This window comes from Pristiophorus japonicus, chromosome 20 (assembly GCF_044704955.1).
Source record: "Pristiophorus japonicus isolate sPriJap1 chromosome 20, sPriJap1.hap1, whole genome shotgun sequence".
Taxonomy (NCBI): Eukaryota; Metazoa; Chordata; class Chondrichthyes; family Pristiophoridae; genus Pristiophorus; species Pristiophorus japonicus.
Genome location: NC_091996.1, coordinates 25,566,462 through 25,591,973, shown reverse-complemented (window position 1 = coordinate 25,591,973; position 25,512 = coordinate 25,566,462). Strand labels below are relative to the sequence as shown.

General features: G+C 40.5%; 1 protein-coding gene across 3 annotated transcripts in view; it reads left to right on the top strand.

Moving 5' to 3' along the window:
• The window catches only part of LOC139232896 (LIM/homeobox protein LMX-1.2), a 198,027-nt gene extending 173,857 nt beyond the window's left edge, over window positions 1-24,170 (top strand). For 2 of the 3 annotated variants that reach the window (XM_070863389.1, XM_070863388.1), the window contains 6 exons: window positions 11,476-11,708; window positions 15,331-15,509; window positions 17,735-17,812; window positions 19,323-19,389; window positions 20,659-20,820; window positions 24,013-24,170. In XM_070863389.1, coding sequence (XP_070719490.1) covers window positions 11,476-11,708; window positions 15,331-15,509; window positions 17,735-17,812; window positions 19,323-19,389; window positions 20,659-20,820; window positions 24,013-24,170 — 877 coding nt within the window. Of the gene's footprint in view, window positions 1-11,475; window positions 11,709-15,330; window positions 15,510-17,734; window positions 17,813-19,322; window positions 19,429-20,658; window positions 20,821-24,012 lie in introns of all 3 variants that reach the window. The other variant, XM_070863387.1, reaches the window with a different exon arrangement.
• Window positions 24,171-25,512: the final 1,342 nt, after the last annotated feature.

Sequence of the window (25,512 nt, the reverse complement as noted above, 5' to 3'; positions counted from 1 at the left end):
AAAATATTTGATACACTTTGTGTACAATTTAAACACGTGCTATTTTATTGTATGACAGGTAACATGAATTATATATAATTTTCAGATTTAATACAAAAGGGTGGTTAGATATATAATGCCTGCAGATTTTAAAATTTGTTTTTTAAGAAATATGCTTTGGGCCATTGATATCTGAATATTCTTAAGTAATCTGTTATATTTGCACCTGCTGGGAGCTTAATTAAAAAAGAAAGAGCCTCAATTTAAAGCTCATTACTATGTAAACGTATGTTAATTTAGTAAGAATCAGGCGGTGATTAAGTATAATGCATCTTTTTAAAAAGGAGGTTTAAAGAGCCTGTGGGACTGAAGAGGAGGAGTTCCCTGGTGCCAGTTCATTGCCTTGCTGTGATATTTTTCAAATGATAGAAATAGCCGAAACGTAAATTTAACAGATTAAATGAGAACATTTCTATGACCAGAACTACTTATATTCTGAGATTTTGTTTGAATAAGAGATTTTGTTTTTCATGAGTTAATAAATATGAAGGCTTTTTTTGCTTAATGATCTGTCCCTTCTCATTTAGCCCCTCTGTAGTGGAAGTATACTTTAGCACTTAGACTCCCCATAATGTAGAAGTGCAGTCTCAATTTGCTGAGACCACATAATCATAAATTTCTTCCATCACACTCTGTGCTTGAACCAGTGGTCACCAACCCTACAAGCACAGTTTTTCAGTCGTTGGCACCTGTTCCTTTTTTTTTTCAGAGAGTAGCAAAATAGCCTTTTCAGTTGGTTCAAGGCTTGCTCAAAGTCAAAATGTGCTGCTCTGCCATTGCATGTGATAAAAACATTGTCGAGGCTCTCTCAATAATGTTCTTATTTCACTTTTGATAAGGTCTGTGCGACCGTTTGCATCAAGCTGGTTTCATAGTGCAAACCACCTCCCAAAAGCACTTATATTCATTTTCACACAACCGCAATTAAATGAAACTGTTTGAGGCTGCTTGTATTTTTCTTTGTACAAAGACCTACAAAGTCTGGCATCTCAATGAAGATCGATAAGTATTTTATCAGTCGCCTGCGAAGGGTGACAAGTTATTGCAAACAGTTCCAAATATTTTGCCTTCCATTGTAATAGTTTGACATGAATAATTTGGTCTAGTTACTGCTGAACACCAATAGAAATGAGAGGCAATTCTTTTTCTGCCTCCCCCCACCCCCCGAGAGTTGGCATTTACAGCCAACTGAATTCTCATTGCCAAATAGTTGGCAAACTTTGCTACATATCTTGGATATTAACCTTTTTGATGCTTGTAACATCTGTGAAGTTTTCAATGACATTTTTGTTGGCAACTTGCAATTACGAAATAAAATGAGAAAAAGCCCAACAGTATATATCCACTAATTTAAGAGGCTAATTGTAAACAAAGTAACATAAACATCACTGACATTGGGAAAAATGTATGACTTCCAAATATTATTACAATGTAAAAACTGTTGTTATTCTATCATTTTAAAATGGGGCCGTGTAACTATATTTTTAAATTTTCATTATTGATTTCAGCTAACCGTAATGCTCTCTTTTTGCACATATGGAACTCAAATGTTCATAAAAACCAGCAGGATCACCTATTTCTTGCCTTTAACTCTCATCTTTAGAACATCGGGATGAATTGACTTACTCTTTGTAAAAGCAGGCAACCTCACATGGCAGCCAGAAATATGTGAGAGTCCTGAGGTCTCAAGCAGTGCCACCTTGTGTGTCCACGAGACAGACTCGGGCTTAAGGCTAGCCAGAGAGGTGCCTGTGGAGGCCAAAGGTCAGGAGGCGATATAGCCTGTAAATTTTCAGTCCCACAAGCCATGCTGGGCTTGCTGGAACCCCCAAGGCCTTTGAAATGTCCAATGGCCTTCTACTGACCCTGTATACACCTTACATTCTTCTTTTAATGATTGACACACAGTGGGTATGTGCCTTGAGGCACAGAGAAGCCATAGTCCTCTTCATCAAAGCAAATGTTTACAGCTGTTTCTACTTTCATACTAATAAACAGTATTCTTTTTGCCCAAAATATGAAGCACTTAAGTCTCTAATGATGTAGAGTGTGTGCTTGGAGACAGTGAAAACTCAACCAATAAGGCGCACAGTCAAAGATGAAAACAAGGCACATTATCTAGTCAAAATACCCTGTACTTTAAGCTTTTAACTGCTTTTATCCCTTCAAGTGATTGGAGTGTAGATTCCTATCAGAAGGCGAAGTGTAGCAGAAATGATAAGTCTTTAGTCCAGAATCATTGATGTCATGTGGTGAAAGCTTAATATGTTGTTATACTTTAACGTGGTCTGAATAAGGTCAGGGTCTCATCTTACCGTTTTTAAGAAGTCCTCAGCAGGTAAAAACATTATGGAGCAGTAAAGTTTTTTTTTAAATGTTGCCCCGTTTAGATTCACTAAGAGCAGGGAAGCAGTTTCACGGTGTCTGCAATCAGCGCTAATGCATTTCGTTGCACAAATGAACTTGCAGTCGTGCCTTTTACCTTTTCTTTTACAAGTCCTGCCTTGAAAGCATATCGCGCAATGTTTATTATTGTAAATACAGCTGAAGATAGGAATCCTTTGAGGACTTTCAAATGTTTGCTTAGCCAGATTTTCTAAAACGTTCAATATATTTCATGAGAAGTGACCTTCTCATTGGCTGCATGATAGGTATCAATAGTTTGTTATAGGTTGACAAATGTTTCTGTCCTTTTAATTCAATGAAAAAGTAATAAAGCCAGATTTAAGATTAGTAATTACCGGCACTTTTGAAAGCCTTGTACCATTGGGAGATTTTTAATTTGCAAGCAAGCAATTTTAATTTACAAACAATTCTGCATAATGGTATCAAACTGGGCCATCTTATTGCTGTGCTGCTCGGCATACACATGCGTTGCAGGCAGTGCAGGCACCAACACACGATGGTCAGCGCCATGTTGGCATCTAAGGCAGTTGTAGTAAGGCGTTGCCCCTTCAACATCTTAAACTCGTGCTTGCACCCGTTGTGAGCGTAGTAGCCCACAATGCTGCAGCTCACTTCACATCCCTTGTAACTAATTCCAACGGAAGAGTAGTCCAGGTTACCTGCCATGTCTGTCGTTCTCGTTCAAACTGCAGCGAAGGAATGATTTACCTGGAAAAAGGGAACCGGAATCTAATTTATATCTTTCAGCAGATCATATATTTTGAAGAATAAACAATTTTGAAGAATAAAAAAAGCAGCAAAAATATCCAGGCATAAAATTAGCGTTTTGAGAGGAATGGGATATATTTTAAGCATCTTAATGTTGCTTTTCATGTTCAAAACATGAACTTTAGGGAAATAAAAGTGATGGTGAGTGTTGAATTCACGTGCCTCTCAAACAGTTTCAATTGTTGTAGTTTCACATCTTTATGTGACTTCCTTTAAACAGGTACAGGAATGGATTCAGTCAGGCAGATGTTTAGCACAGCATTGAAAGCACAGGATAAACTGCAGAATGTTAAATCTGCCTCTCAGATCTTGTTCTGATTGTTTGGCAAGATTGATTTTGCACACCTTTAATTCCTTGCAGAGATGCACAGCCCATGTAAACCTGTGGGAAAGCAGAGAGTCAACATTAGCGTTCCTGGTGAAAGGCCACACTGGGTAGTTTACCATGCGCAGCTTATCTGGAAATCTGTGGATACAGGTGTGAAGAGGATGGTCCAGAAGATCCTTACCACAAACACAGATGCACAAATGACATGCCAGGAGCTAAGCTAGTGCTTGTCTTATCAGTCTTATCTAATCGTATCCCAACAGGCTACTTACTGGGTCATTTACCCAGCAGTGACAAGGGAGCTTTTTGGCTGCTTTGTTTAAAATAATTCTGTTTATCAATATACACAAGTGCCACTTGTGAAAATTAAATGAGTGTTTTTAAAAGAAAACCCCCAAAAAATACTGTCTCAGATTTTCTTTTGGTCCCCGAAATGAAACGAAGCATGATTTACTAATGGTGTTATGTTTAAGTATACTAACATTACAGATCACTAGAAGAAATAATGGTTGTATAGGAATTCTGACAATAATTGAAGGCATGACATTAGACATGCTGCATTTGATATAAATCTATTGAGTAACTGAACAACAGAATTGCATTTCTGTTGTACTAAGAACATTTTGATGGATACTCAGGGATTTAGCAGTTCAAAATGTTAGTGCACCTAATCTGTAAATATACCAGTGGTGCTCATTTAATTAAATATTAAACTTTAACCATCTCTATCAACTGGCTTTTAACCAATATAAACAATGGAATTGTACAGTGACAATGTATCTTAATTTCTTGTACTATTTTGTTTTGTTTTATGATGCGTTCCCTAGTTGTAACATGCACACGGCAATTAATGGGTTAAGTCGCCTTTCCATTGGGTTCTGAACTTGGAAAAGTATTAAAGTAAGATTAGACTCTTCCACAACACAGCTCTTGTATCATTCAGAACTTTTTCTGCTCTGTTTGATTGTACACAACAGCAGGGGTCTGAATGACTAGTGCTGGAAAAAAAAAGCTGGGGGTAGGGTTAAGTCCTCAGTCCAGTGCACCCCACTAATCCCTCTTGTTCCATAAAGGAGGATTTACTTTTGCTGCCAGGCTGTGAAAGCTTTCTTGGTACATAAGAAATTGCTCTTGCTTTCCTGGGGAGGTGTGGTTGCTATAGTAGAGTGTCAGGCCTGGATTTTCTTACAAACCGCAGTGTTCATTGGTATAAGAGCTAAAGAGCAAAACTCGGGATTAGAAAACGTAACAATAGAAAAACAGGAAGATAGGAGACAGGCCAAATGGGTATTACAACAGAAAAATAATGAAATGTGAAATAAGGGGAAATTGAAAATAATAGATAACAACAATGAGGAGAAGAGGGAGGGAAAGCCAGGTTAAATAAGAGGGAAAATGCAGAAGTTGGGATAGGAAAATAGTACACATTTAATGTAGAGGAAAAAGTATAAAACACTTTCAGAGCCCATGATCTTAACTATATCTTACAGTAAATTATTTTTAAAATATAATATTTGCTACACATATTTGTGTGCAGTCATCATATAGTTTAGATAGCTCAGTGCTATTCTTTGCTGTGTTCTCTGTGCTGTTGGATATTACCTGCTTGCTGCAGCAGTAGTCAAGTTAAAATCCAGCATATATTTTAAAATGGACAATAGGTGGAACTGAAGGATGGCATGCGTAACCAAGTGGGAAGGAAGCTGCTTGGGCACGAGGAGGCGAAGGTGTACCATCATGCCTTGCATATTGTACATGCCACGTTTCTTGTACATGACTGTGGAAGGAGAGCTCGGTTACTGCAGCCTGACACATTCAGCAATAAATCACAAATACCTGTATGTGGAAAGAACATGAGAAGTGAGGTAATTGCTGGAGAGATAAGAAGATTGGAGGCGTTACCATTTAACATAAATTGTCCACTTTGCAGTGGCTAGTTGACAAAAAATGAAATAATTACCTCAGTACTCAGTAATTACAGCTGTGGTTGGCTAGGCACTCTGTAATCATAAACCTAAATACAAAAAAACCCCCAAAAAACACAAAAAAGGGCCTGAAGAATGTTTGGAGTGTCCCCCAGATCGGGGGGCATTTGATTTAATGTTTATGTTTGCCCCCAAAAAGAGTTGTAATCATAAACCTAAATACTGGAGGAGAGGAGCAGAGAGATCATCACAATAACAGTTTATACAGGGAGCAGAAAGTGTTTCTATTTAACAAGTATTGTGACATTTTTACAAAAATGCATGTGAGTATGTGGAACAAAAGCACTACATTATTTATAGATGGCACAGTCTGTGCTTTTGTGCAGAAAAATCTGATTCAATTGGATATTTCGCTCCTTAAATGGTGGTAAAATCATGCACGATTTTTGCCAGAATTTTATGAGATTTCATCAGAGTTGCATATTATTTGTAGTTGGAATGTCAATGATGGATGGACAGTCAACAAATGAATGTTCGCAATCAACAAATTTAACATTTTTCGTTCATAATAGGTGCACAGTGACGATGCATATAAAATCATAGCCTTTGAAGTGCTGTGTCATTGACTATTTTTAAAACGCCTGCTTAAACGGATTAGAGTTTAATTTGATGTTGTACGGTACATCATTGTCTTTATGTAGGTGACAGCTTTGCAGTACAATCTTCAAAGTAACTCTGGCTGGCAGCAGGTTTCATGCCGACTCTTTCTCAAGCAGCTTGCACAACATTTTTCACAAGCAGTTGCGATACTTTTTAGTGGGCAATTAAGCAAACATTGAAAGAGACTGAACACATGAATGGCACTGTACAAGAAAATGAGAGTACCAAGGTAGCTACCCACTCATGTAATGTGTTGCTGTAAATCTTGGACACTGTAGTATCGCTTGAATAATATTTCATTTAATGCCCTAAGCACCCCTTGAAGATGGAAACATGTATTTTCAGCGTTGATCCTGCTTTTGGGGTTGTGAAATTCAGATGGCAGTGCCATAGGTTTCTGCTCCAAGCCTCAATAATTTATGACACTGATTTCTGTGTTTCAGCACAGATTAGGAAAAATTGAAGCCATTATATGTGCTGTGCAGTTTAATGCTATAAAGAGGGAAGGGAATACAAAAAGAATTATGGGATTCCCAAAGGTAGTAATATTCTTTGCTTTATAAATGAAAAATTGTTTTAATTTCCTGCCAGAAGCAATAATTTGATTTTTCGTAAATTCTTTCATCAAAATGTCATGAAACAAAAATTGACACAAACTGCATCTTTCAGATAATGAACAGATACAAGAGAATAAACTAGATAATTGAGACAAGGAGAAAATAGACTCGTGGGGAAAAAAACTAACTAAAATTCAGCATAATATATCTATAATGTAAGGACATTTTGATTATTTGAGCGCGCTGTTATTTGCTCGGTTTTGCAAAGCAGAAAGAAGTAATACAATTATTCTTGCAGTGTTATTGTTGTAACGGTGTCAAGATTGTACAGCCGAGTCGTGCTTGTCATAGATTGTCAAAAACCCAGTGAAACATGGAAGAACACGATTTAAACATGGGCAGATCGGTGGCATCTGTTTCATAGTCAAATTCAAACAAAGAGTTAATAAATCCCAGCTTATTGCTGCGGCCCATTCAATGCACTAGATAATTCAGTAAACAAGTAACATAGCTGAATGAGTAGATTTTTTTATAACTATCATTCATTTATTGAAGCACACTTAATGTGAACAGCAAATTGCAGGAACCACGCTGAAACCTATCTGATCATAATTAATTAGTTATAATAAAACAATTAAACTATGTTTGCGCGCAACAAAGGAAATGAAGGGTAGGACAAAGCAATACAGAGGTAAAGAGTGGGTTGTTAGGACAATGTAAAAGTAAACAGTGGAGTACTGATTTGCAGCAAAAAGGACAGGGTCAAATCCAAAGCAAGATAAGCACCCTATAGATAATAAATCAGCGGTACATATTAAACAACAGATGTTTCTGACCTGAGCAGGAAGACACAATGGATCGTATAACAGCAGTTATGTTTGTAAGGATTACTGAATCAGACTTCACTTCAGAGGAATATCCTACTATATAAAATCTTTATAGTCACTTCCTTTAACTAACAGAGATCAGCCTTCTGATTTAGGCTCGCAACATCTGCCGACCCTTTAATAGTTTATGGTCACGATCTGAAACTGTGCAGTGATGCCTACATAGTGTCCACTCATAATAGGTGCCCTGTGCAATATTATCGTCATCTCAGGTCTTAAACTGGCTTTATTGCTGACAGGTTATGAGATTTACTCCAGTCAGCAGTTAGATTAGCTACAGTGCAAATACAAATCATTTCACAGTAATGACTTGCTGATATACTTTCCTGAAAAGTACCGAACACTTACTTAGTTTGAGGATTCTTCTCAATTAGGTCTCCAACCAACTTCGCTTTTATTGCAATAGCCGAATGCAGCCCAGCTTAAAACTATATACACTAAGCATAGATACCAAATCAGTTTATTGTGTGAATTCCTATATACTGAGCAAGAGAATAAATTAGTCACAGAAAAGATACCGGCGAGTGTGGATTTTATCCTGCGCCAGAAAATATCCATCACACGTTCTGCATTTGCAAGGTATCTTCCAATTGATTGTAGATCCCTTTATGTAAATTATTGTATTTCAAAGGGTTCCGAAGCAAAATGTCACGAGTCCCATTTCGGAGAAAAGAGACTGACAAAACGCATAAAAGGTTATCCAGGTAGTCAGTCGGGGAAACTAAAACTCTTCGGTTGGCATATTACCGAATCTTGGAAAACGTCACTGTGTCGACATACAAGCACGAAGGGAAGGGGAAAAGGGGGCTTTGGGAGAGTGCTTGTCTGCACGGACTTTGTGCTGGGAACAGCTGAACCTCCCTTCCGTAAGCTATTTGGCTCAGTCAGCCGTGGCCCAGCCCGATCGTGCTCGAACACAATTAGGGATGGGGAAGAAACATCATTTTTTTTCATGTTTGAAAAACCACAGAACTTTAGATCCAGTTCAATAATTAGTGTCGGAACCAGGAAAGTGGGTCTTTTGCCAGAGCCAATCAATGATGGGCAAACACGGATTAGATTGGATCATGGACTAGATTTGCAATGATTCCTGATGTCTATTTGAAAGAATTCATCTTCACTCACATCCATTAGTGCAATTGACTTTTGCCAAAGGTTTTTTTGGGGGGGTTATCTGATGTGCTGCTGCGGCTGATTTGCTGTCAGAGAGGAAAGTTTGAATGCTGTGATACCAAACCCACTGAGCTTAAAAAAAATCACTTAACTTTCCACCATAACAACACTAGTATTTAGACAACAGCCCGAGGCTTAATTAAACGGAGCAAAGAGGTTAGTTTACAGCTTATTGTGAGCAGAAAGTCACTGGTGGTTCATTTACAATACAGGCAGCAGGCTTAACATTTCCTAATGTAATCCTTTAGGCTTTTCTTGACAAGGCTTATTTAATAGTAGATGTAATGAGTAAAGTTTTCAGTGAAATTTGCCTATGAAGAAATCATAACAATCTAGAAGACAGCCGAAACGAGGGCAACCAATTGTTACAGAACCAACTCCCTCAGAATGAGCTAATGTTAACTCGCGAAATTACTGAATTGATGGATTCATCTAGAAAAACGACCTTCAAAGCTTTTGGATGAGGCGTTGGAAAGAAGGAAAGACTTGCATTTATATAGTGCCTTTCACGACCACCAGACATCTCAAAGCGCTTTACAGACAATGTACGTAAAAGATCCCATGGCAATATTTGAAGAAGAGCAGTGGAGTTCGCCCAGTGTATTGACCAAATGTTCATCCCTCAACCAACACCTAAAAACAGATGATCTGGTCATATATCTCATTGCTGTTTGTGGGAGCTGGCTGTGCGCAAATTGGCCGCCACGTTTCCTACATGACAACACCGACTACACTTCAAAAGTACTTAATTGGCTGTAAAGCGCTTTGGGACGTCCTGAGGTTGTGAAAAGCGCTATATATATGCAAGTTCCTTCATTTCTTTGAAGATGATACCAATGCAAGGTATCAAACTCTTCAACATGGCTCTCTGTTAAAGGCTGCGTGTGATCTTGCCAACAGCCCTGAGGAACAGTCCAGATCACACCTCGTTACAGCTGTCTCTAAATGACATCAGCTCTTGCTCGAGCAAAGCACCGGGCTGCATTGTAGCTTAGCAAATAACATATGGCTCAGTGCGCAGGTTATCATGCCTGTCTCTTCACTGGACTTGGTTTTTTAAAATTTGTGAGCAAATTAAATAAAATAATCATTTTGTTTTTTCTTTATGGAAGAATTTGCACAACTATTGGAGTTTAAGCTGTTGGCTTTCAACTTAATTGGGATTTATTTATTAACATTTTCTCATTCTGTTGTATCTGCTGTTGAAGCTTCCTCACTAGACTGCTCCTTTGAGCTGCATGCGCTTGTAGAAGAGCTTAAGATGGTCTTAAATGCATATTAACAGAGGTGTTAGCAATGCTCATTGTACAGGGTGGCACAGTGTGTTGAATTATCAATGGGTGGCACCACAGCAGTGGGGTGTGTGTGAGGGGGGTGGATACAGCTTTGATTTCCCTAATGCTGCTGAGTTCTGTTCTCTGCCTTGCTGCTGTGGGAAGGTCAGGGGCTTCCCACAGATGGAGCAAAAACGAGAAGAACTGTCCTGTGCCTCCCAGCACGTGGCTGAAGAGTGCGAGTGATGAAATCCTGCGAGCAGGCCCCCTTCCCCGCTGTCTGTGCGGCAGATGGTGTGTGGCCCAGGTGACTTTGGTGAACATGGAAGGATTTATACCCTGAAAAAAATTAACTGTACAATCGAGCTCCTTCAAACCTTGCTTGACTTGACATGTAGCCAAAGTCACATCCTGTAAACCGTAAAAGATGAATTAATTTAATTTACTCCTTGACGTTAACTTAACCTTTTCACTTCATCCAGTTCCATGTTCTCCGAGCAATTGTTCAATTGAACATCAATGCATAATATTTTCTTTCTGTTGTGAAGTGCACTAACTTTTAAAAAGTCAATGCCTGACTTACATGGATTGTTGGTGTTATATTTACAAATAAAATCAAATATGAAGACTAGGTAAACCATTTGGAAAAGAGACCCAGATTTACTGGAACCTAAAACCAGCACACATTGATTTAATACTGCATGCTTTGCAACAATTTGGCACAATCAGCAGGCTGTGAAAATAAGACTACCACATCCATAAAATGTTCAGAAAAGTAACTGTTTTAAATGTTTTCATTCACTTAGGCATATCCAAGGCCTACTTAGGTGCTTTGGTTCTTTCTGAACACAAGAATAATGGAATTTACATTAATGTAGCATCATATCACATTCTCAGGGTATTACAAAGTGCTCAACAATTATTGTTATTTACTGTTGTGTTATGTCAGCAAATACAGCAGGCAATTTGCAGACAGCTCAGCCACTGAATGCAGTAATCAGTCCGTCTGCTTTTTGTGGTGTTGGTCGAGGGAGGAATGTTGGTCAGGACAACTCTTCTGCTCTTGAAATGGTGCCATGGGATCTTTTACATCAGTTTACCATCGCATCTGAAGGAAAGGACCTCGCTCACATGCCACGCTTGCTCGGTACTGCGCTGAAGTGTCGGCCTAGATAATGTGCTCAAGTCCTTGGAATGGGCCTTTGGCTCACAGCCATCTGACTCGGGCTGGTACACAATTGCACAAAGAAATCATGTAAGGCACCTTACCTGATGTGGCAAATCATGCAAATCCTAATATTAAAAACCAAAATCTAGATAAAGCAATTCAATATGTCAGCAACAATTCCCTGACCGTCTCTGCAATCAAGGCACAAATATTAACCCAAATTGATGTCGCCCTACAACATCCAATGCACGAGCAAACCTCCATGTCATGGACTGTCTTGTCTTTTCCAGATTATTTGCCACGAAATGCAATGGCTGCATGGAGAAGATATCACCTACAGAATTTGTGATGCGGGCGTTAGAATGCGTTTACCATCTGAGCTGTTTCTGTTGCTGTGTTTGCGAAAGACAGCTGAGGAAAGGCGATGAGTATGTTTTGAAAGAGGGACAGCTGCTTTGCAAAAGTGACTATGAGAAAGAAAAAGAATTGCTGAGTTCCGTTAGCCCTGATGATTCTGATTCAGGTAAAGTCCGCATATTTTAAGCATTTCCTACAGTGAAAAATTCACCATTACTGTATAAACTATTTTCATCCGTATGTCTAACTTTACTCTTTGCTCATAACTGCTTGCAGTGTTCACAAACTATATTATATCACTGCATAAATCAAATTTGTTCGCCTCCTATATATAGCAGATCATCGTAGCTTTCTGCATAAAAAGCAAAGTCCTCCTCTCCCCTCTGATTCTTTTGCCATTTATCTTAAATCTGTGTCCTCATTTTACTGAACCTCCTGCCAGTGGAAACCTTTTCTCTTTATTTACTCTGTCAAAACTCTTCATAATTTTGAATATGCCCATTAAATCATGCCATAACCTTTTCTGCCCCAAGGAGAACAATCCCAGCTTCTCCAGTCTCTCCACATAACTGCCATCCCTCATCCCTGGTACAATTCTAGTAAATCTCCTCTGTATTCTCTCCAAAGCTTTGATATCCTTCCTAATGTTTGGTGTCCAGAATTGGACATAATAGTCTAGCTAAGGCCTAACCAGTGATTTAGTGCCCGGTCTAACTCTGTCTTTGTTTCCCAATCCTGAGATCTACTCTGCATAGTCCTACCATCCAGCATCAGTGGGTGGATTAGAAATGATACCAATTTCATTCAGTAGTGAATGAAATAATGGGGGCTTTATACTGAGCACTTAAGTCCAAGTTAACCTATCTTTTCTCTTCACAGATGCCTACTGATCCATGTGTTGCATTTTCAATTGTGTTTCTCTTTTTATTTAAGTTCCAAAAGTTCCATGCTGCAATTCTTCCAAGTGTTTCTACAAACATTGTTTTTAAATATATTTATATACTAGATTAGCATCTAGCATTACTGTCAGAATTTGTGTTTCATTTCTGTTAGTGTTTTGCTGAAGTGAGTTCAGTGCCATGTATAACATTTTGAAACAGTTATAGACGAAATTTCTCCATGTGTAAATAGCTGGGTTTGTTTTGTTTTGCTTTTATAAGAAACAGCACGTCACTCAATTCAATGCAGCCACTAAACATCCACACCCATTACTCAATTTGTGGTATTAACTACAGCTGTTCCTTATTTTGCTGCAGACAACTGTCAAAGAATTTGGCAAAGCATCTCCGTGTGCCTGTTTTTGTTTTCTGGGACATTCCTTCTTAACTCAAAGTGGACTAGGGCAAATTCCATGTTTGATTAACAGCCCAGATGCAAATATGGCACCAAGGAACACCAATAGTTAACTAACCTTTATAACATTCAGATGGAAAAGTCCAAAATACTCACCATTTTTTGAATTATCAAAAACAGATGATCAAAGAAAGACTTATATCGGCAGAGAAAGAGAATGTCATGTGTGTGGGGTTGGGGGGAGTGAGGGAGCATAGTTTATCTCAGATTGTTCCGTTTCTTATATTGTCTGAAAGTGTTTAATTTTAATGTAATTTTAAAAATGCAAAACTGTGATGCCAGTCAATGGCTGCCAGACCTGCAGTAACTCTCCAAAGACAAGGAGTTATCAGGTTTAGAAAGCCATTAAATTTAAATGGCATTTCAGGAAGTTAATAATGACACAGCTATTAAAGTGAGTCAGCCAACGTTTGATCATTACATAAATATGTTGAATTGAAATAAGGAAGATGATCCTGTAAGATCAGTACGAGACAAAGTGAATGGTGAACTGCGCTAAAATGAATCACTTTCCAGCTGGTTTATTTTTTCAGAACTTTGCATTAAAAAAAACTGTTAATTCACTTTACGTTTTATAATATTGAAGACAATAATTTTTGAATTAACAGCCTTTCAACTGTAAATTCAAAATTCCCTAACTTTCAGACCCTTAAGTATGTTCCCAAAGGCTCCCTTCACCAGTATAAGTCACATTTTAAATGAATAAATCCTTTTTTCAATTCTTTAAAGTATCCCATTTTAATTGCACTTTCATTGTGTTCTGAAAAGATGTTCACCAATAGTCATCATTATTATAGAAATCTAATGTAACTAGCACAGACAGGGGAGCCGAATGGCCTACTCCTGCTCTCATTTCTTATGACAGTGGGGATCCCAGCAACTACATCAGAAAAATAAATGCATGGACTCTTAAAAACAAAGTCGTAAGTTGTGGAAGTTGGAACTCATTGACCATGAAACCATCAAAGTTAAGAATTTGCCTCCACTGCCCCTTAAGAACAGCAGTGAGCTGCGAGTGAGGCCTCCCAGTGGAAGCAGTATCACAATATAAATACAACATCAAACGCAATATAAAGACAACAGCAGGCAAATCACCGACAGGGAGCTTCATTTGTGTGCGATAATCCCTTTACCGTCCCAAATTAGCCCTCAGTGTAGCAGAGGAAACGGTTCAAACAGAGATTTGGTGCATGTCAACCTCAACCCGGATATGTCGAAAGCCTCTTGCAATCCCACGCATACATCATTAAAAGCAGGCCTCGGAAATGATCCTCGTTATCAAATCACAAATGTTTTCTCCACCATGTCAGCGCCTTGAGCATTTCTCCTCTTGCTCTCTCTCTCTCTCTCTCGCTCTCTCTCTCTCTCTCTCCTCTCTCTCTCTCTCTCTTGTATATTTATATATAGATATATATTTATATATGTTGCGGTGGTAGCAGTTGTAAGGTATTTTGTGAAAAAACATTCAGGGTGCACAAATACTGTGAAAGGATATAATGTCAGTTGAGGAACTATTCATATGCACATTTGCTAAACTTTTATGCTGGATTTAACTGCAATTAAAAAATATTGCTCAATTTCTGTGATTGCTTGCAATATTAATGTTAGTTATAAGCTGCTGCTATTGTAAAGGTCTACTGTGAAATAGACAGTCTCAACTAGGTTCCTGGTGGGCATGGGCCCTTGCTGAAAATAGCTGCTCCTAATTTGTCAATAAATGACCAATCTCACTCAGGGACACAGGTGCAGGGAATGGAAACGGTCACACTGATACAGTAAGTGTGCTCTTCTGAGGTTGGGGATTAAAAAGAAAGACTTACATTTATATAGCACCTTTCACGACCACCGGACGTCCCAAAGTGCTTTATAACCAATGAAGTGCTTTTGAAGTGTAGTCACTGTTGTAATGTGGGAAACACGACAGCCAATTTACACACAGCAAGCTCCCACAAACAGCAATGTGATAATGATCAGATAATCTGTTTTAGGAATGTTGATTGAAGGATAAATATTGGCCAGGACACCGGGGATAACTCCCCTGCTCTCCTTGAAAATAGGTCCATGGGATCTTTTATGTCCACTTGAGAGGGCAGACGGGGCCTCGGTTTAATGTCTCATCTGAAAGACGGCACATCTGACAGTGCAGCGCTCTCTCAGCACTGCACTGGAGTGTCAGCCTAGATTTATGTGATTAAGGCATATTATTGGGGTTAAAAAAAGTGGAAGGTGCTTTGCTTTACATCTAATGGTGCACTACTTGACTTTTGGGTGCTTGATGTTCACAGTGAGTGCTTGAAATAACAAAGTGTCCCATTTCCTATCTCTCAATTCGAGAAAATTGCCCAAAAGATGGCTGAATATTTTTTACCATTTTACCCGTGGGCAATTCTGCACTATTTTAAACTGACAGTGAACCGTATTTTATGCATTTTCAGTGAAAAGTGATGACGAAGATATTGATATTAAGCCAAATAAAATACAGGGAAATCAAGGAAAGGCTTGCGAAGACAGCAAAGATCAGAGAAGGCCCAAACGCCCCAGAACAATCCTTACAACGCAACAAAGGAGAGCATTTAAAGCATCATTTGAAGTTTCTTCCAAACCTTGCAGAAAGGTAAGGGTTTGCTAGGTATATCTGGTTATGTTATTCACTTGTCCTAACCTGTTAGATATGCACATAAAAGCAAAAAATATGCAATGCAAAGGTAAGCCAACGTCTTTCAGCCTCTTATTACTGTTTAGAGCTGAGGTTATCTCCCGGTGAGAGTTGTGTGGGTGGAGGTCAAGGGGGCTGCCAAACATAGAAATATAGAAATATAGAAAATAGGGGCAGGAGTTGGCCATTCAGACCTTCGAGCCTGCACCACCATTCAATATGATCATGCACTTCAGTACTCCATTCCTGCTTTCTCTCCATGCACCTTGATACTTTTAGCTGTAAGGGCCACATCCAACTCCCTTTTGAATATATCTAACGAACTGCCCTCAACAACTTTCTGTGGTAGAGAATTCCACAGGTTCACAACTCTCTGAGTGAAGAAGTTTCTCCTCATCTCGGTCCTACATGGCTTACCCCTTATCCTTAGACTGTGACCCCTGGTTCTGGACGTCCCCAACATCAGGAACATTCTTCCTGCATCTAACCTGTCCAATCCCGTCAGAATTTTATATGTTTCTATGAGATCCTCTCTTATTCTTCTAAATTCCAGTGACTATAAGCCTAGTCGATCCAGTCTTTCTTCATATGTCAGTCCTGTCATCCCGGGAATCAGTCTGGTGAACCTTCGCTGCACTCCCTCAATAGCAAGCAGGTCCTTCCTCAGATTAGGAGACCAAAATTGTACACAATATTGAAGGTGTGGCCTCACCAAGGCCCTGTACAACTGTAGTAAAACATCTGGTCCTTCGCAGCGTGAGGCCCGGGAGATTTGTACTCTTGATCCTCTCAGTCTCCCGCCTGAAACTGGTGCAAAACACTAGCTATCTGGTGGATGGGAGTGGGATTTCAAGTGGCCAGCACCTGCAATCCGAAGGAACAGTCCCCAGGAATTGGGTGTGTTTGGGGGCGGAGATTTGTAAATTGGGTGGAATCATGGTTGGGGGAGGCATAAGAGGGGGGAAAACTAGGAAAGAGGAGGCCCAAGGTTTCCTTCTGGGGCCGAGAGGAGCAATCCTACTTCCATTAGTCCAAAAGGAAACAACAAAAAATAATTAACTCACCTTTCTGGGCCTTTTCTGGCCCCAACCCCTCTTGGCATCAGGTTGGACTGGTGGGGAAGACACAATGGCTACCATGCATAGGCCTTGAGTTAAAATTGCACGTCTGGCCCCAAAATGATTGGAGCCCTATTTGCATATTTAATGAAGAATTCCACCATCCTTTGGTGGGCATCTCCCTCGCCTGGTTAAAATTGCAAATTGCGGAAAGGCAGCGGGATCGGTGGGGGAGGGTAAGTTGCTGCGGCCATTTTAACTGCCCGCCCAACCACCCGGTTTCTGCCAGGTGGGCATGGTTGAAATCGTCCCTTTTATTTTTCACAGTTTTAAATATAAGAAATAGGAGCAGGAGTAGGCCATGCGGCCCCTCGAGCCATTCCATAAGATCATGGCTGATCTTCTACCACAACTCCACTTTCCCACCCTATCCCCATATGCCTTGATTCACATTCTACCCTACGTCAACTCGAGGTGATCCAAAACTCGTCTGTCCGTGCCCTAACTCGCACCAAGTCCCGCTCACCCATCACCCCTGTGCTCGCTGACCTACATTGGCTCCCAGTTAAACGTGTCGATTTCAAAATTCTCATCCTTGTTTTCAAATCCCTCCAAGGCCTCGCCCTTCCCTATCTCTGCAATCTCCTCCAGCCCCACAACCCCCCTGAGATATCCGCCCCTCTAATTCTGCCCTCTTGAGCATCCCTGATTATAATCGCTCAACCATTGGTGGCCATGCCTTCAGTTGCCTAGGCCCTAAGCTCTGGAACTCCCTGACTAAACCTCTCCGCCTCTCTACCTCTCTTTCCTCCTTTAAGACACCCCTTAAAACCTACCTCTTTGACCAAACTTTTGTTCACCTGCTCTAATTTCTCCATATGTGGCTCGGTGTCGAGCTTTTTGTCTCATAATACTCCTGTGAAGCGCCTTGGGACGTTTCACTACATTAAAGGCGCTATATAAATACAAGTTGTTGTTGATTGCCTTACTATCCATTATCTATGCTAAATGGTATAATTTTGCATTCAGTAAATCTAATGCTGTTTAGGAAGACTGTTTTAAGTAAAAGCACTTGACTCTGTATTTGCTTAGTAAAGGTGGCATGTAAATTATTCTTCTCAACAGGTCAGAGAAACCCTCGCAGCGGAAACAGGACTTAGTGTCAGAGTAGTTCAAGTTTGGTTCCAAAATCAAAGAGCCAAGGTAACTTCATTTTTGTCACAAATTGCTAATTGCTGAAACTGCTAACCCTTTCGTTTATCATAGTTTTTGGAATATTATTTCTCGTGCATTAGGACTCAGTGGTCAGGTGGTTGTGGTACTGGACGAGCAACTCAGAGGTTGGAAGTCCAAATCCCACCATGGCAAGTTGTGAAATTGAATTTGGTAAATTTGTGGGCTCGCGACCAAAAGTGAACGCGAAAGCGACTAGATTGCCGTAACAAGTACAGCTGGGTCACCAATGTCCTCCAGTGAGCTTCCCACCTCTCTCTGGTTTGGCTTTACGATGACTCTTAGTGTCCTCCTGGTGGCCAACTCCGTTGCCAATCAACCGCTACAAAATACAACAGCAAGGGACCCATCGCCGGCTTCGAGACAACTCGGGATAGGCGCCAAATGCTGCCTTGCCACAGGCACCCACATCCTGAGAACAAATATAAACAAAATTGGAGTGGAGGGTGGGGGGGGGGGGCGGGGGGGAGGTGGCTAATGTAACTCACAAAATCATATTGAGGTATAAATTCATCTTGGATGGTGATGCAAACACAGGCGGTAGCGATACGAAAGCCCGTTTTACACTCTGCCCGATATTTGTTTCCATTTTCGAGTAGAATGTTTAACGGGCTGCCGATTCGCTATCGCCCGTTTCACACTGCCACCCAAAGTGAATTTCCCGCCCCCCCCCCATCATGTTGTAAATCTGGATTTGAAACCAGCCCAAGCCGGCAGAATGGTAGCCCCCTGTCAAGCTACTCTTAAAACTGTAAGCGAATTGAGTTGTATGAATCTCCACTCTATTCCTCGTGGCCTGCAGCAGATGCTCAGCTCACATTTGGCTCCGATCTCATTCAGAGACTGAAAGGATGGCTGGTGTGAGGGGAAAGTAATCACTGGTGCAGTAAAAGGAGGTTGGTGCAGGTTTTTGGGACAGAACGGAGTTGCATGTATTGTTCCTGATTTTGGGAGTGCTTGATGCAGAACTTAGGTCTGGCAAATACAGGTGTTAGATTTGAAATAGGTAGGCACTATTGAAGTAAAATGCGTTGTCATTCATATTTCTTGAATTAGCGTTACATTGTTATCTTACAATTAATGTAGATGAAAACGTGCAAATCATATTCATGTGAGGAACATTGGTATAATGTGTTGTTTACTTGATTGGGAAGAAGGGTTCATGTTTTACATCTGATTTGGACAAATTAATCACAGTTCTAATGGTGCCCTTTCATTCGTGGCAGCTATAGCTGCAGCAATATGTAATATTATTTCATTAATAATGCAATTTTCATATTGTAACTGTCATTTCAATTCTTTCATACTTTACTTCTCAGACATGCAGGATAAAGTCATACCCCATACCTGATAAAATGCTGAGTGCTCTTGTGCACGATCTGTTTCAATCATTTTTTTTTTTACGAGTTGTATTTTAGAGGTTTAATTAAATTTGGGCATTTTCACATTATTTCAAGCTGATTTCTTTGCAATTTTTAAGATGAAAAAACTGGCACGAAGGCAACAGCAGCAGCAAGAACAGCAAAATGGTCAACGACTTGGACAAGGTAATCATCCGGGGTGGTGTGGGGGGGGGGGGGGGAGGGGCGGAGAATTGTAGAATCATAGAAAGTTATGGCACAGAAGGAGGCCATTTGGCCGGCCGAAAAAGCTATCCGGCCTAATCCCACTTTCCAGCTCTTGGTTCGTAGCCCTGTAGGTTACGGCACTTCAAGTGCATATCCAAGTACTTTTGAAATGGGATGAGGCTTTCTGCCTCTACCACCCTTTCAGGCAGTGATTTCAAGACCCCCACCACCCTCTGGGTGAAACAAGTTTGCCTCAATTTCCCTCTAATCGGGAAGCTGAGACAGGAATAACAACCTTCAATAGAAAATGTGAAAGTATTATGTGAGTAGAGCGCTTGTTTTGGGAGTCTAGTATCGGGCATGTGGACGATGTGACCTGCCCATTGGAGCTGATCGAGCATGGTCAATGCCTCGATGCTGGGGATATTTGCCTGAGCGAGAACGTTCATGTTGGTGCGCCTATCCTGTCAATGGATTTGCAGGATCTTGCAAAGGCAGTGTTGATGGTACTTCTCCAGTGCGTTGAGGTGCCTGCTGTACATAGTCCACGTCTCTGAAGCATACAGGAGGGTGGGTATCACCACTGCTCTGTAGAGCTTGGTGCCGGGTTTGAGACCCTGGTCTTCGAACACTCTCTTCCTCAGGCGACCGAACAAGGAATTCAAAGCAACGTGGTTTTAAATTGCATTACCGTTGAAAGAAATGTGCGTCGGTAGTCAATGATTAAAATTAAGTGTTACGCCGTAAGTGTCAGTATCCATCAACATAATGCCAGAACCCAGAATGAAGAAACGGTGAAAAATCTTTCCTGGTGATGCCACTCCAACCATTGTACAGCCACTTCAGCAGTTTAATTTCGTTTTAAAATTAAAACCTGCATCCAGCTTTTATCATTTTAATTTAGATTGCTGATCTAGCCTGTGGTATAAACAGAACACATAATGAACAGCCATAGGATACAGCGGATACCCCACTCATGGCATTTGATGAGGATGACTCATTGCTGGAGTTGCTTGTGAATTATTAGGACCAGCCGAGGCATCTGCCATGGCTGCTCATCACTCTCTTCTCTGCTCGATTTATTGTAATTCATGTCATGCATCCATAAAAGATTAAAATGCTTTATTCAGACAGAGACCTTGTTACTTTCCAACCAAGAAAGAAATGTGTTCTATTGAAACTGGTGGGGTTTTTTTAAGCCACACAAAAACAACGCGGATTTCTGATTAATCTTCTTTTCATTGACAGAAGTGATGTCAAATAGAATGGATGGGATGATAAATTCATACGCCCCACTTGCACCCCCGCAGCAGCAACTTGTGTCCATGGACCAGAATGGTTACAATTCCGATCCATTTCAACAGGGACTCACCCCACCCCAAATGCCAGGGGACCACATGAATCCATATGGTAGGTGGCTGCTTGTAATCAGTTATTTTTGTCAACTTTCATGCTGACAGTTTAATTTCCTTCACCTGTTTCAAAATATGGCTTTTCACTTTTTAACTACAGCTATCAGGAAAGATTGGTGTTTTTTTCTCTGGAAAAGAAAAGACTGAGAGGTGACCCGATAGAGAATGATGAAGGGGTTCGTTAGGGTAGACGCAGTGAAGATGTTTCCACTTGTGGGGGAGTTCAAAACTAGGGTTTATAACTATAAGAGAGTCACTAATAAATCCATTATGATTGAAGCGAATAGCATAGATACTATATGAGAAAGCCAGATAAGTACATGAGGGAGAAAGGAATAGAAGAATATGTTGATAGGGTTCGATGAAGTAAATAGTGTGAGAGGAGGCTGGTGTGGAACATAAGCACTGGCATAGGGCCAAATGACCTGTTTCTGTGCTGTCAATTCTATATAATGTAATTTCTGAAAGTACAGACATTTCTGCCTGAGTATTGAGGCCCTTTCAAATCTGATATTTTTGGTAATGCATCAATCTCTTATTTTGTAGAAATTTTAGTTCATCCTAAAATGATTTTCTCTCCATTCCTAACCCAGACTTAATAGGAGGCTGTTACAGGGAATAGATATGTTGGGTACATTGTGACACCCTGGCCCTTTATTCTATTATATTGTAATTCAAGTATGACTAGCATCTACTGGTATCTCAGACACAAAGTTGGCTATGAGTTAAACATAATCTGGTGTGCACCCATTAGATTGCTCCCACGCTCTACATGTCAGTTCCTAATTGCATATTTCAGTTGATGAGCTGAATTTTTCAGTAGGCCCGTTACTCATAGTGAAATCTTTTTATTCCTTGGCACCCTTTTAGGAGTAATCCAGCAATAAAAGTCTCGGCTCAATCAGTATTATGCATCCAGCGGGATAGATCAAGGATACTATACATAAATCCCATGTATTCGCCACTGAGCTTCCTCGGATATCGGCTTTTCACATTTTCATCGAACGTAAACATTGCTGTGCAGTTTGGAAGCAAAATATTACTGCTTTTGGTTGACAGACTTAGCTACCATTGTAGCCAAGAATTCATTCCTTCAAACATTTCTTCCTGATTTTTGAAATTTTTTGGAGAGCGGCATTGTTGAATGTTTTTTGGGGTTGTCAACACTCTGTGGTTATCCTTGATGGCTCATCGAAGTGAAGTGCTCGAAATTTAACGTCACTTATATATATATATATCATCATCATGGGTGGTCCCTCAAACGAGGGTGACTTGCTTCCACATGAGTTCACAGATGTTTCAATGAAGGACCCGATGTTCCAGTCCTGAATTCCAATTGAAGGGTGGAAGATGCCTGTGTGTGGATTTTTTTTAATATGTGATGGCCGTTGCACATTAGCCACCACATGGGCTTGACAGAGCTAGGCCTTTATCCAGTGGCAAGGGTTAACCAGGATGACTGGAGACCTGCTCTGCTGCACGGACCTAGTGCATACACATATCGCAGTGTGTACTGGCCCATGTTGCCCCTGGGCCCTCGGCTCTTCTAGGCCCTGTGCCCTCATTCACCGCACCTCCACCCCCATCTCTCGTTGCACCTCCGCCATGAACTCTCGCCACTCCTCCGCCACAATAATTCGCTGCACCTCCGCCACGAACTCTCACCGCTCCTCCGCCACAAACATTTGCTGCACCTCCGACATGATCACCCACTAAATCTCAGCTTCGATCCCTCATCATTCCTCCACCCCGATTACTCGTCGCAAGTCCGCCACAACCTTCCCGCTCCTCCGTTGTACCAGGGCCCCGCCGGTGCTCCTGCCCACGCTCCAAACGGCAACCTAAGTCCTGATGACATCACCCAGTCGCCCACATCAAAGCCATTGCAAAATATATATATATATATATATACATATATATATATATATAGAGTCTCCCTCTCTGCTTGTACCATCAGTGCTCCTGGATAGATGTGGTAGGTATCATAACCTTTCTCAGACCTCATTATAACTGAGGCGAGCAGAAAATTGAGCCCATTTGCTTTTAATTTTAATATCAGCAAAATTGAAACACAGGAGGCTATTTGGCCCATCGGGCCTGTGCCCACTTTCTGAAACAGCTTTCAATTAGTCCCACTCTGCTGCTCTTTTCCCATAGCTCTGCAAATTTATCTTTTTTAAGTATTTATCTGATTCCCTTTTGAAGGTTACGATTGAATCCGCTCCCACCGCCCTTTCAGGTAGTGTAAGAACTCACTGCGTACAAAAAGTTCTTCTCATCGCCACCCGCAACCCGGCTTTTTCGTCAATTGCCTTAAATCAATGTCCTCCAATTCCCGACCTTCCTGCCAATGGTAACAGTTTCTTCCTATCTACCCTATCAAAATTCCATATCATTTTGAACACCTCTGTTAAATCTCCCCATTACCTTCTTTGCTCCAAAGAGAACAATTCCAGCATCTCTAGTGACGCTAATTAACTCAATTCCCTCATCCCTGGTACCATCCTGGTAATTACACAGCCCAAAGAAATGGGGTTCAGCTGAAAGCCAAGTCCAACTGTGCGTCTGTTCAGTCTTTGGGACTACGTTAAACCGTGGCGATAGCCTTTTCTGTATTGTTTGCTAGTATTTTAAATATAACTTCCTTGCCTCATCCCTCCTGCCCAGTGCAGTAGTAAGGGACAGCATTGCTACAGTTGATAATTTTAAAGTCAAGGCTTGGGGAAAATTCCATCTGTGCCTCATGTGGAACAAAACCTCAACCCATTTATAACCAACATGTTCCACAGAGGAAATCTTCCCTCTGTGTACATTTGGATTGCATGCCTCTAAGCAGTTTAATTTCAAAAACAGCATTAATAATAATAAGCGTGGCATCAATACAGGGTGCAGAAAAAAATGACTGGTTTCTGGCAGTAGTATTTTAATATTGCACCCACACACAAAAAAAAGTCTCTTGAAGGATCCATCGTTTCGTGATCCTCTACGCCCATACTCTCTGTATTTCTTTTTTTTCTTTCATTTTCATGCAATATTTATTATTTATCAATTGCTTTTTGGGTTTCTGTATTTTATGAGCATCCAAGGACCACAAAGAAGTCATGAAGCCTCATTAAAAATGAAAACTCATCATAGCGTCCTTTAAGTGATTTAATGCTGTCAATTAAGTGCTTTCATTTTGTGATTGCAGGAAACGACTCCCTCTTCCACGACATCGACAGCGACACCTCCCTCACCAGCTTGAGCGACTGTTTTCTTGCCTCGTCAGAAGTTAACCCCATGCAGGCTAGGGTGGGGAACCCTATCGACAGGCTCTATTCCATGCAGAACTCATATTTTGCTTCATGAAAATTGCAGGACTGAAACAAACAAAAATAAAAGGCTGATGTATTATGGTGACTTTAAATAGGGATGGGGGGGGGGGGGGACGAAAGGAAAAAAAAACTGTACAGCCATATATTACCTTATTCTTGCCTCATAATGAACTTATCCACTATTTCCCATGTGGCAGAGAAACTGACAGCAAGAAGATAATGAAAGTGACATACAAAAAGACAAATTCAATAGAATTCAAATCAGCACAACAATGGGAGCATGGGACATCGAGACTGCAGCTGCATACCATTGTTTCAATGTTTTTATACAAATACTCCAGAACTTACTGTTCTTAATTATATACATATAAATTTGGGAATCTCAGCCTCTTGTCTGCCCTTCTGCTATCCTATGGTTTTTGGATCTCAAATATCAAATAATATTTTACACACCATTTCTCCATACACTCAATGTAAAAGAGATTAGAAAATGTTATATTCCATTTTCCCCTTATTCAGTCGGATGCTATGTACGAAGCAGCGAGTAGACGGATTTGGTCTGAACTCCTTTGCGTTTTGCATGAATCATCCCTCTCACGCGGTAACAGCTGACACTTTATTAAGCTCTAAAATGTAGTGCTCAGGTTTGGCCTTTCTTTTACCTTTCACGGTATTTCCTGCTTATAGCTTTAGCACGGTTTCCTCGCTCAAAGCATAGTCTCCAGTGGGGAATGGTGTGTGACCCACAGAGTTGTCGGCGCTGCTTGCCAAGTGTCAGTAAATGGAACATATGTATGCAAAGATGGTTGTTGACAATTTGTCAAATTGAAATCCAGAATTAGTTCTCACCTCGCTATTTCAAAACGTGCGAGAGAGATTAAAAGATGTCTTGCACTTAGCATGTCAGTTCCGTTTTCACTTTTAGATTGTTTAAATTACTACGTATTCTATCTCTAGACTGAAGTAGCTTCAAACATAAAGCCCCATGCTCTGTTGTGATATTATATGTTAAATCACAGTCTTGATAGTGGAAGTTATTACAATACCAAAGTCAGGTTGTTCAGTGCATGTGGCATAACATCCCCTACCCCCACCAAACAAACCAAAGTTCTGCTTCAGAAAATGTACAATGAATGAAGTAAAGTTGGGGCAAAATGTTCTCCCCGATCGCAGTTGTGTCTTTTATCAAAAATATTGCTCACTGCTCAGCAGTGATGAAGAAGTCAATAAAACGGGGAGATACTTTGCCGTATTGAGAAGAGTAATTAACAAATTGTGCACCAACGCAAACACGAAACCCCTCCCTCCCCATATCCATAAGTAGTCAAATAATTGGGCTGATAGAAGTGAGAGATATGAAGCAATATGCAGCTCTA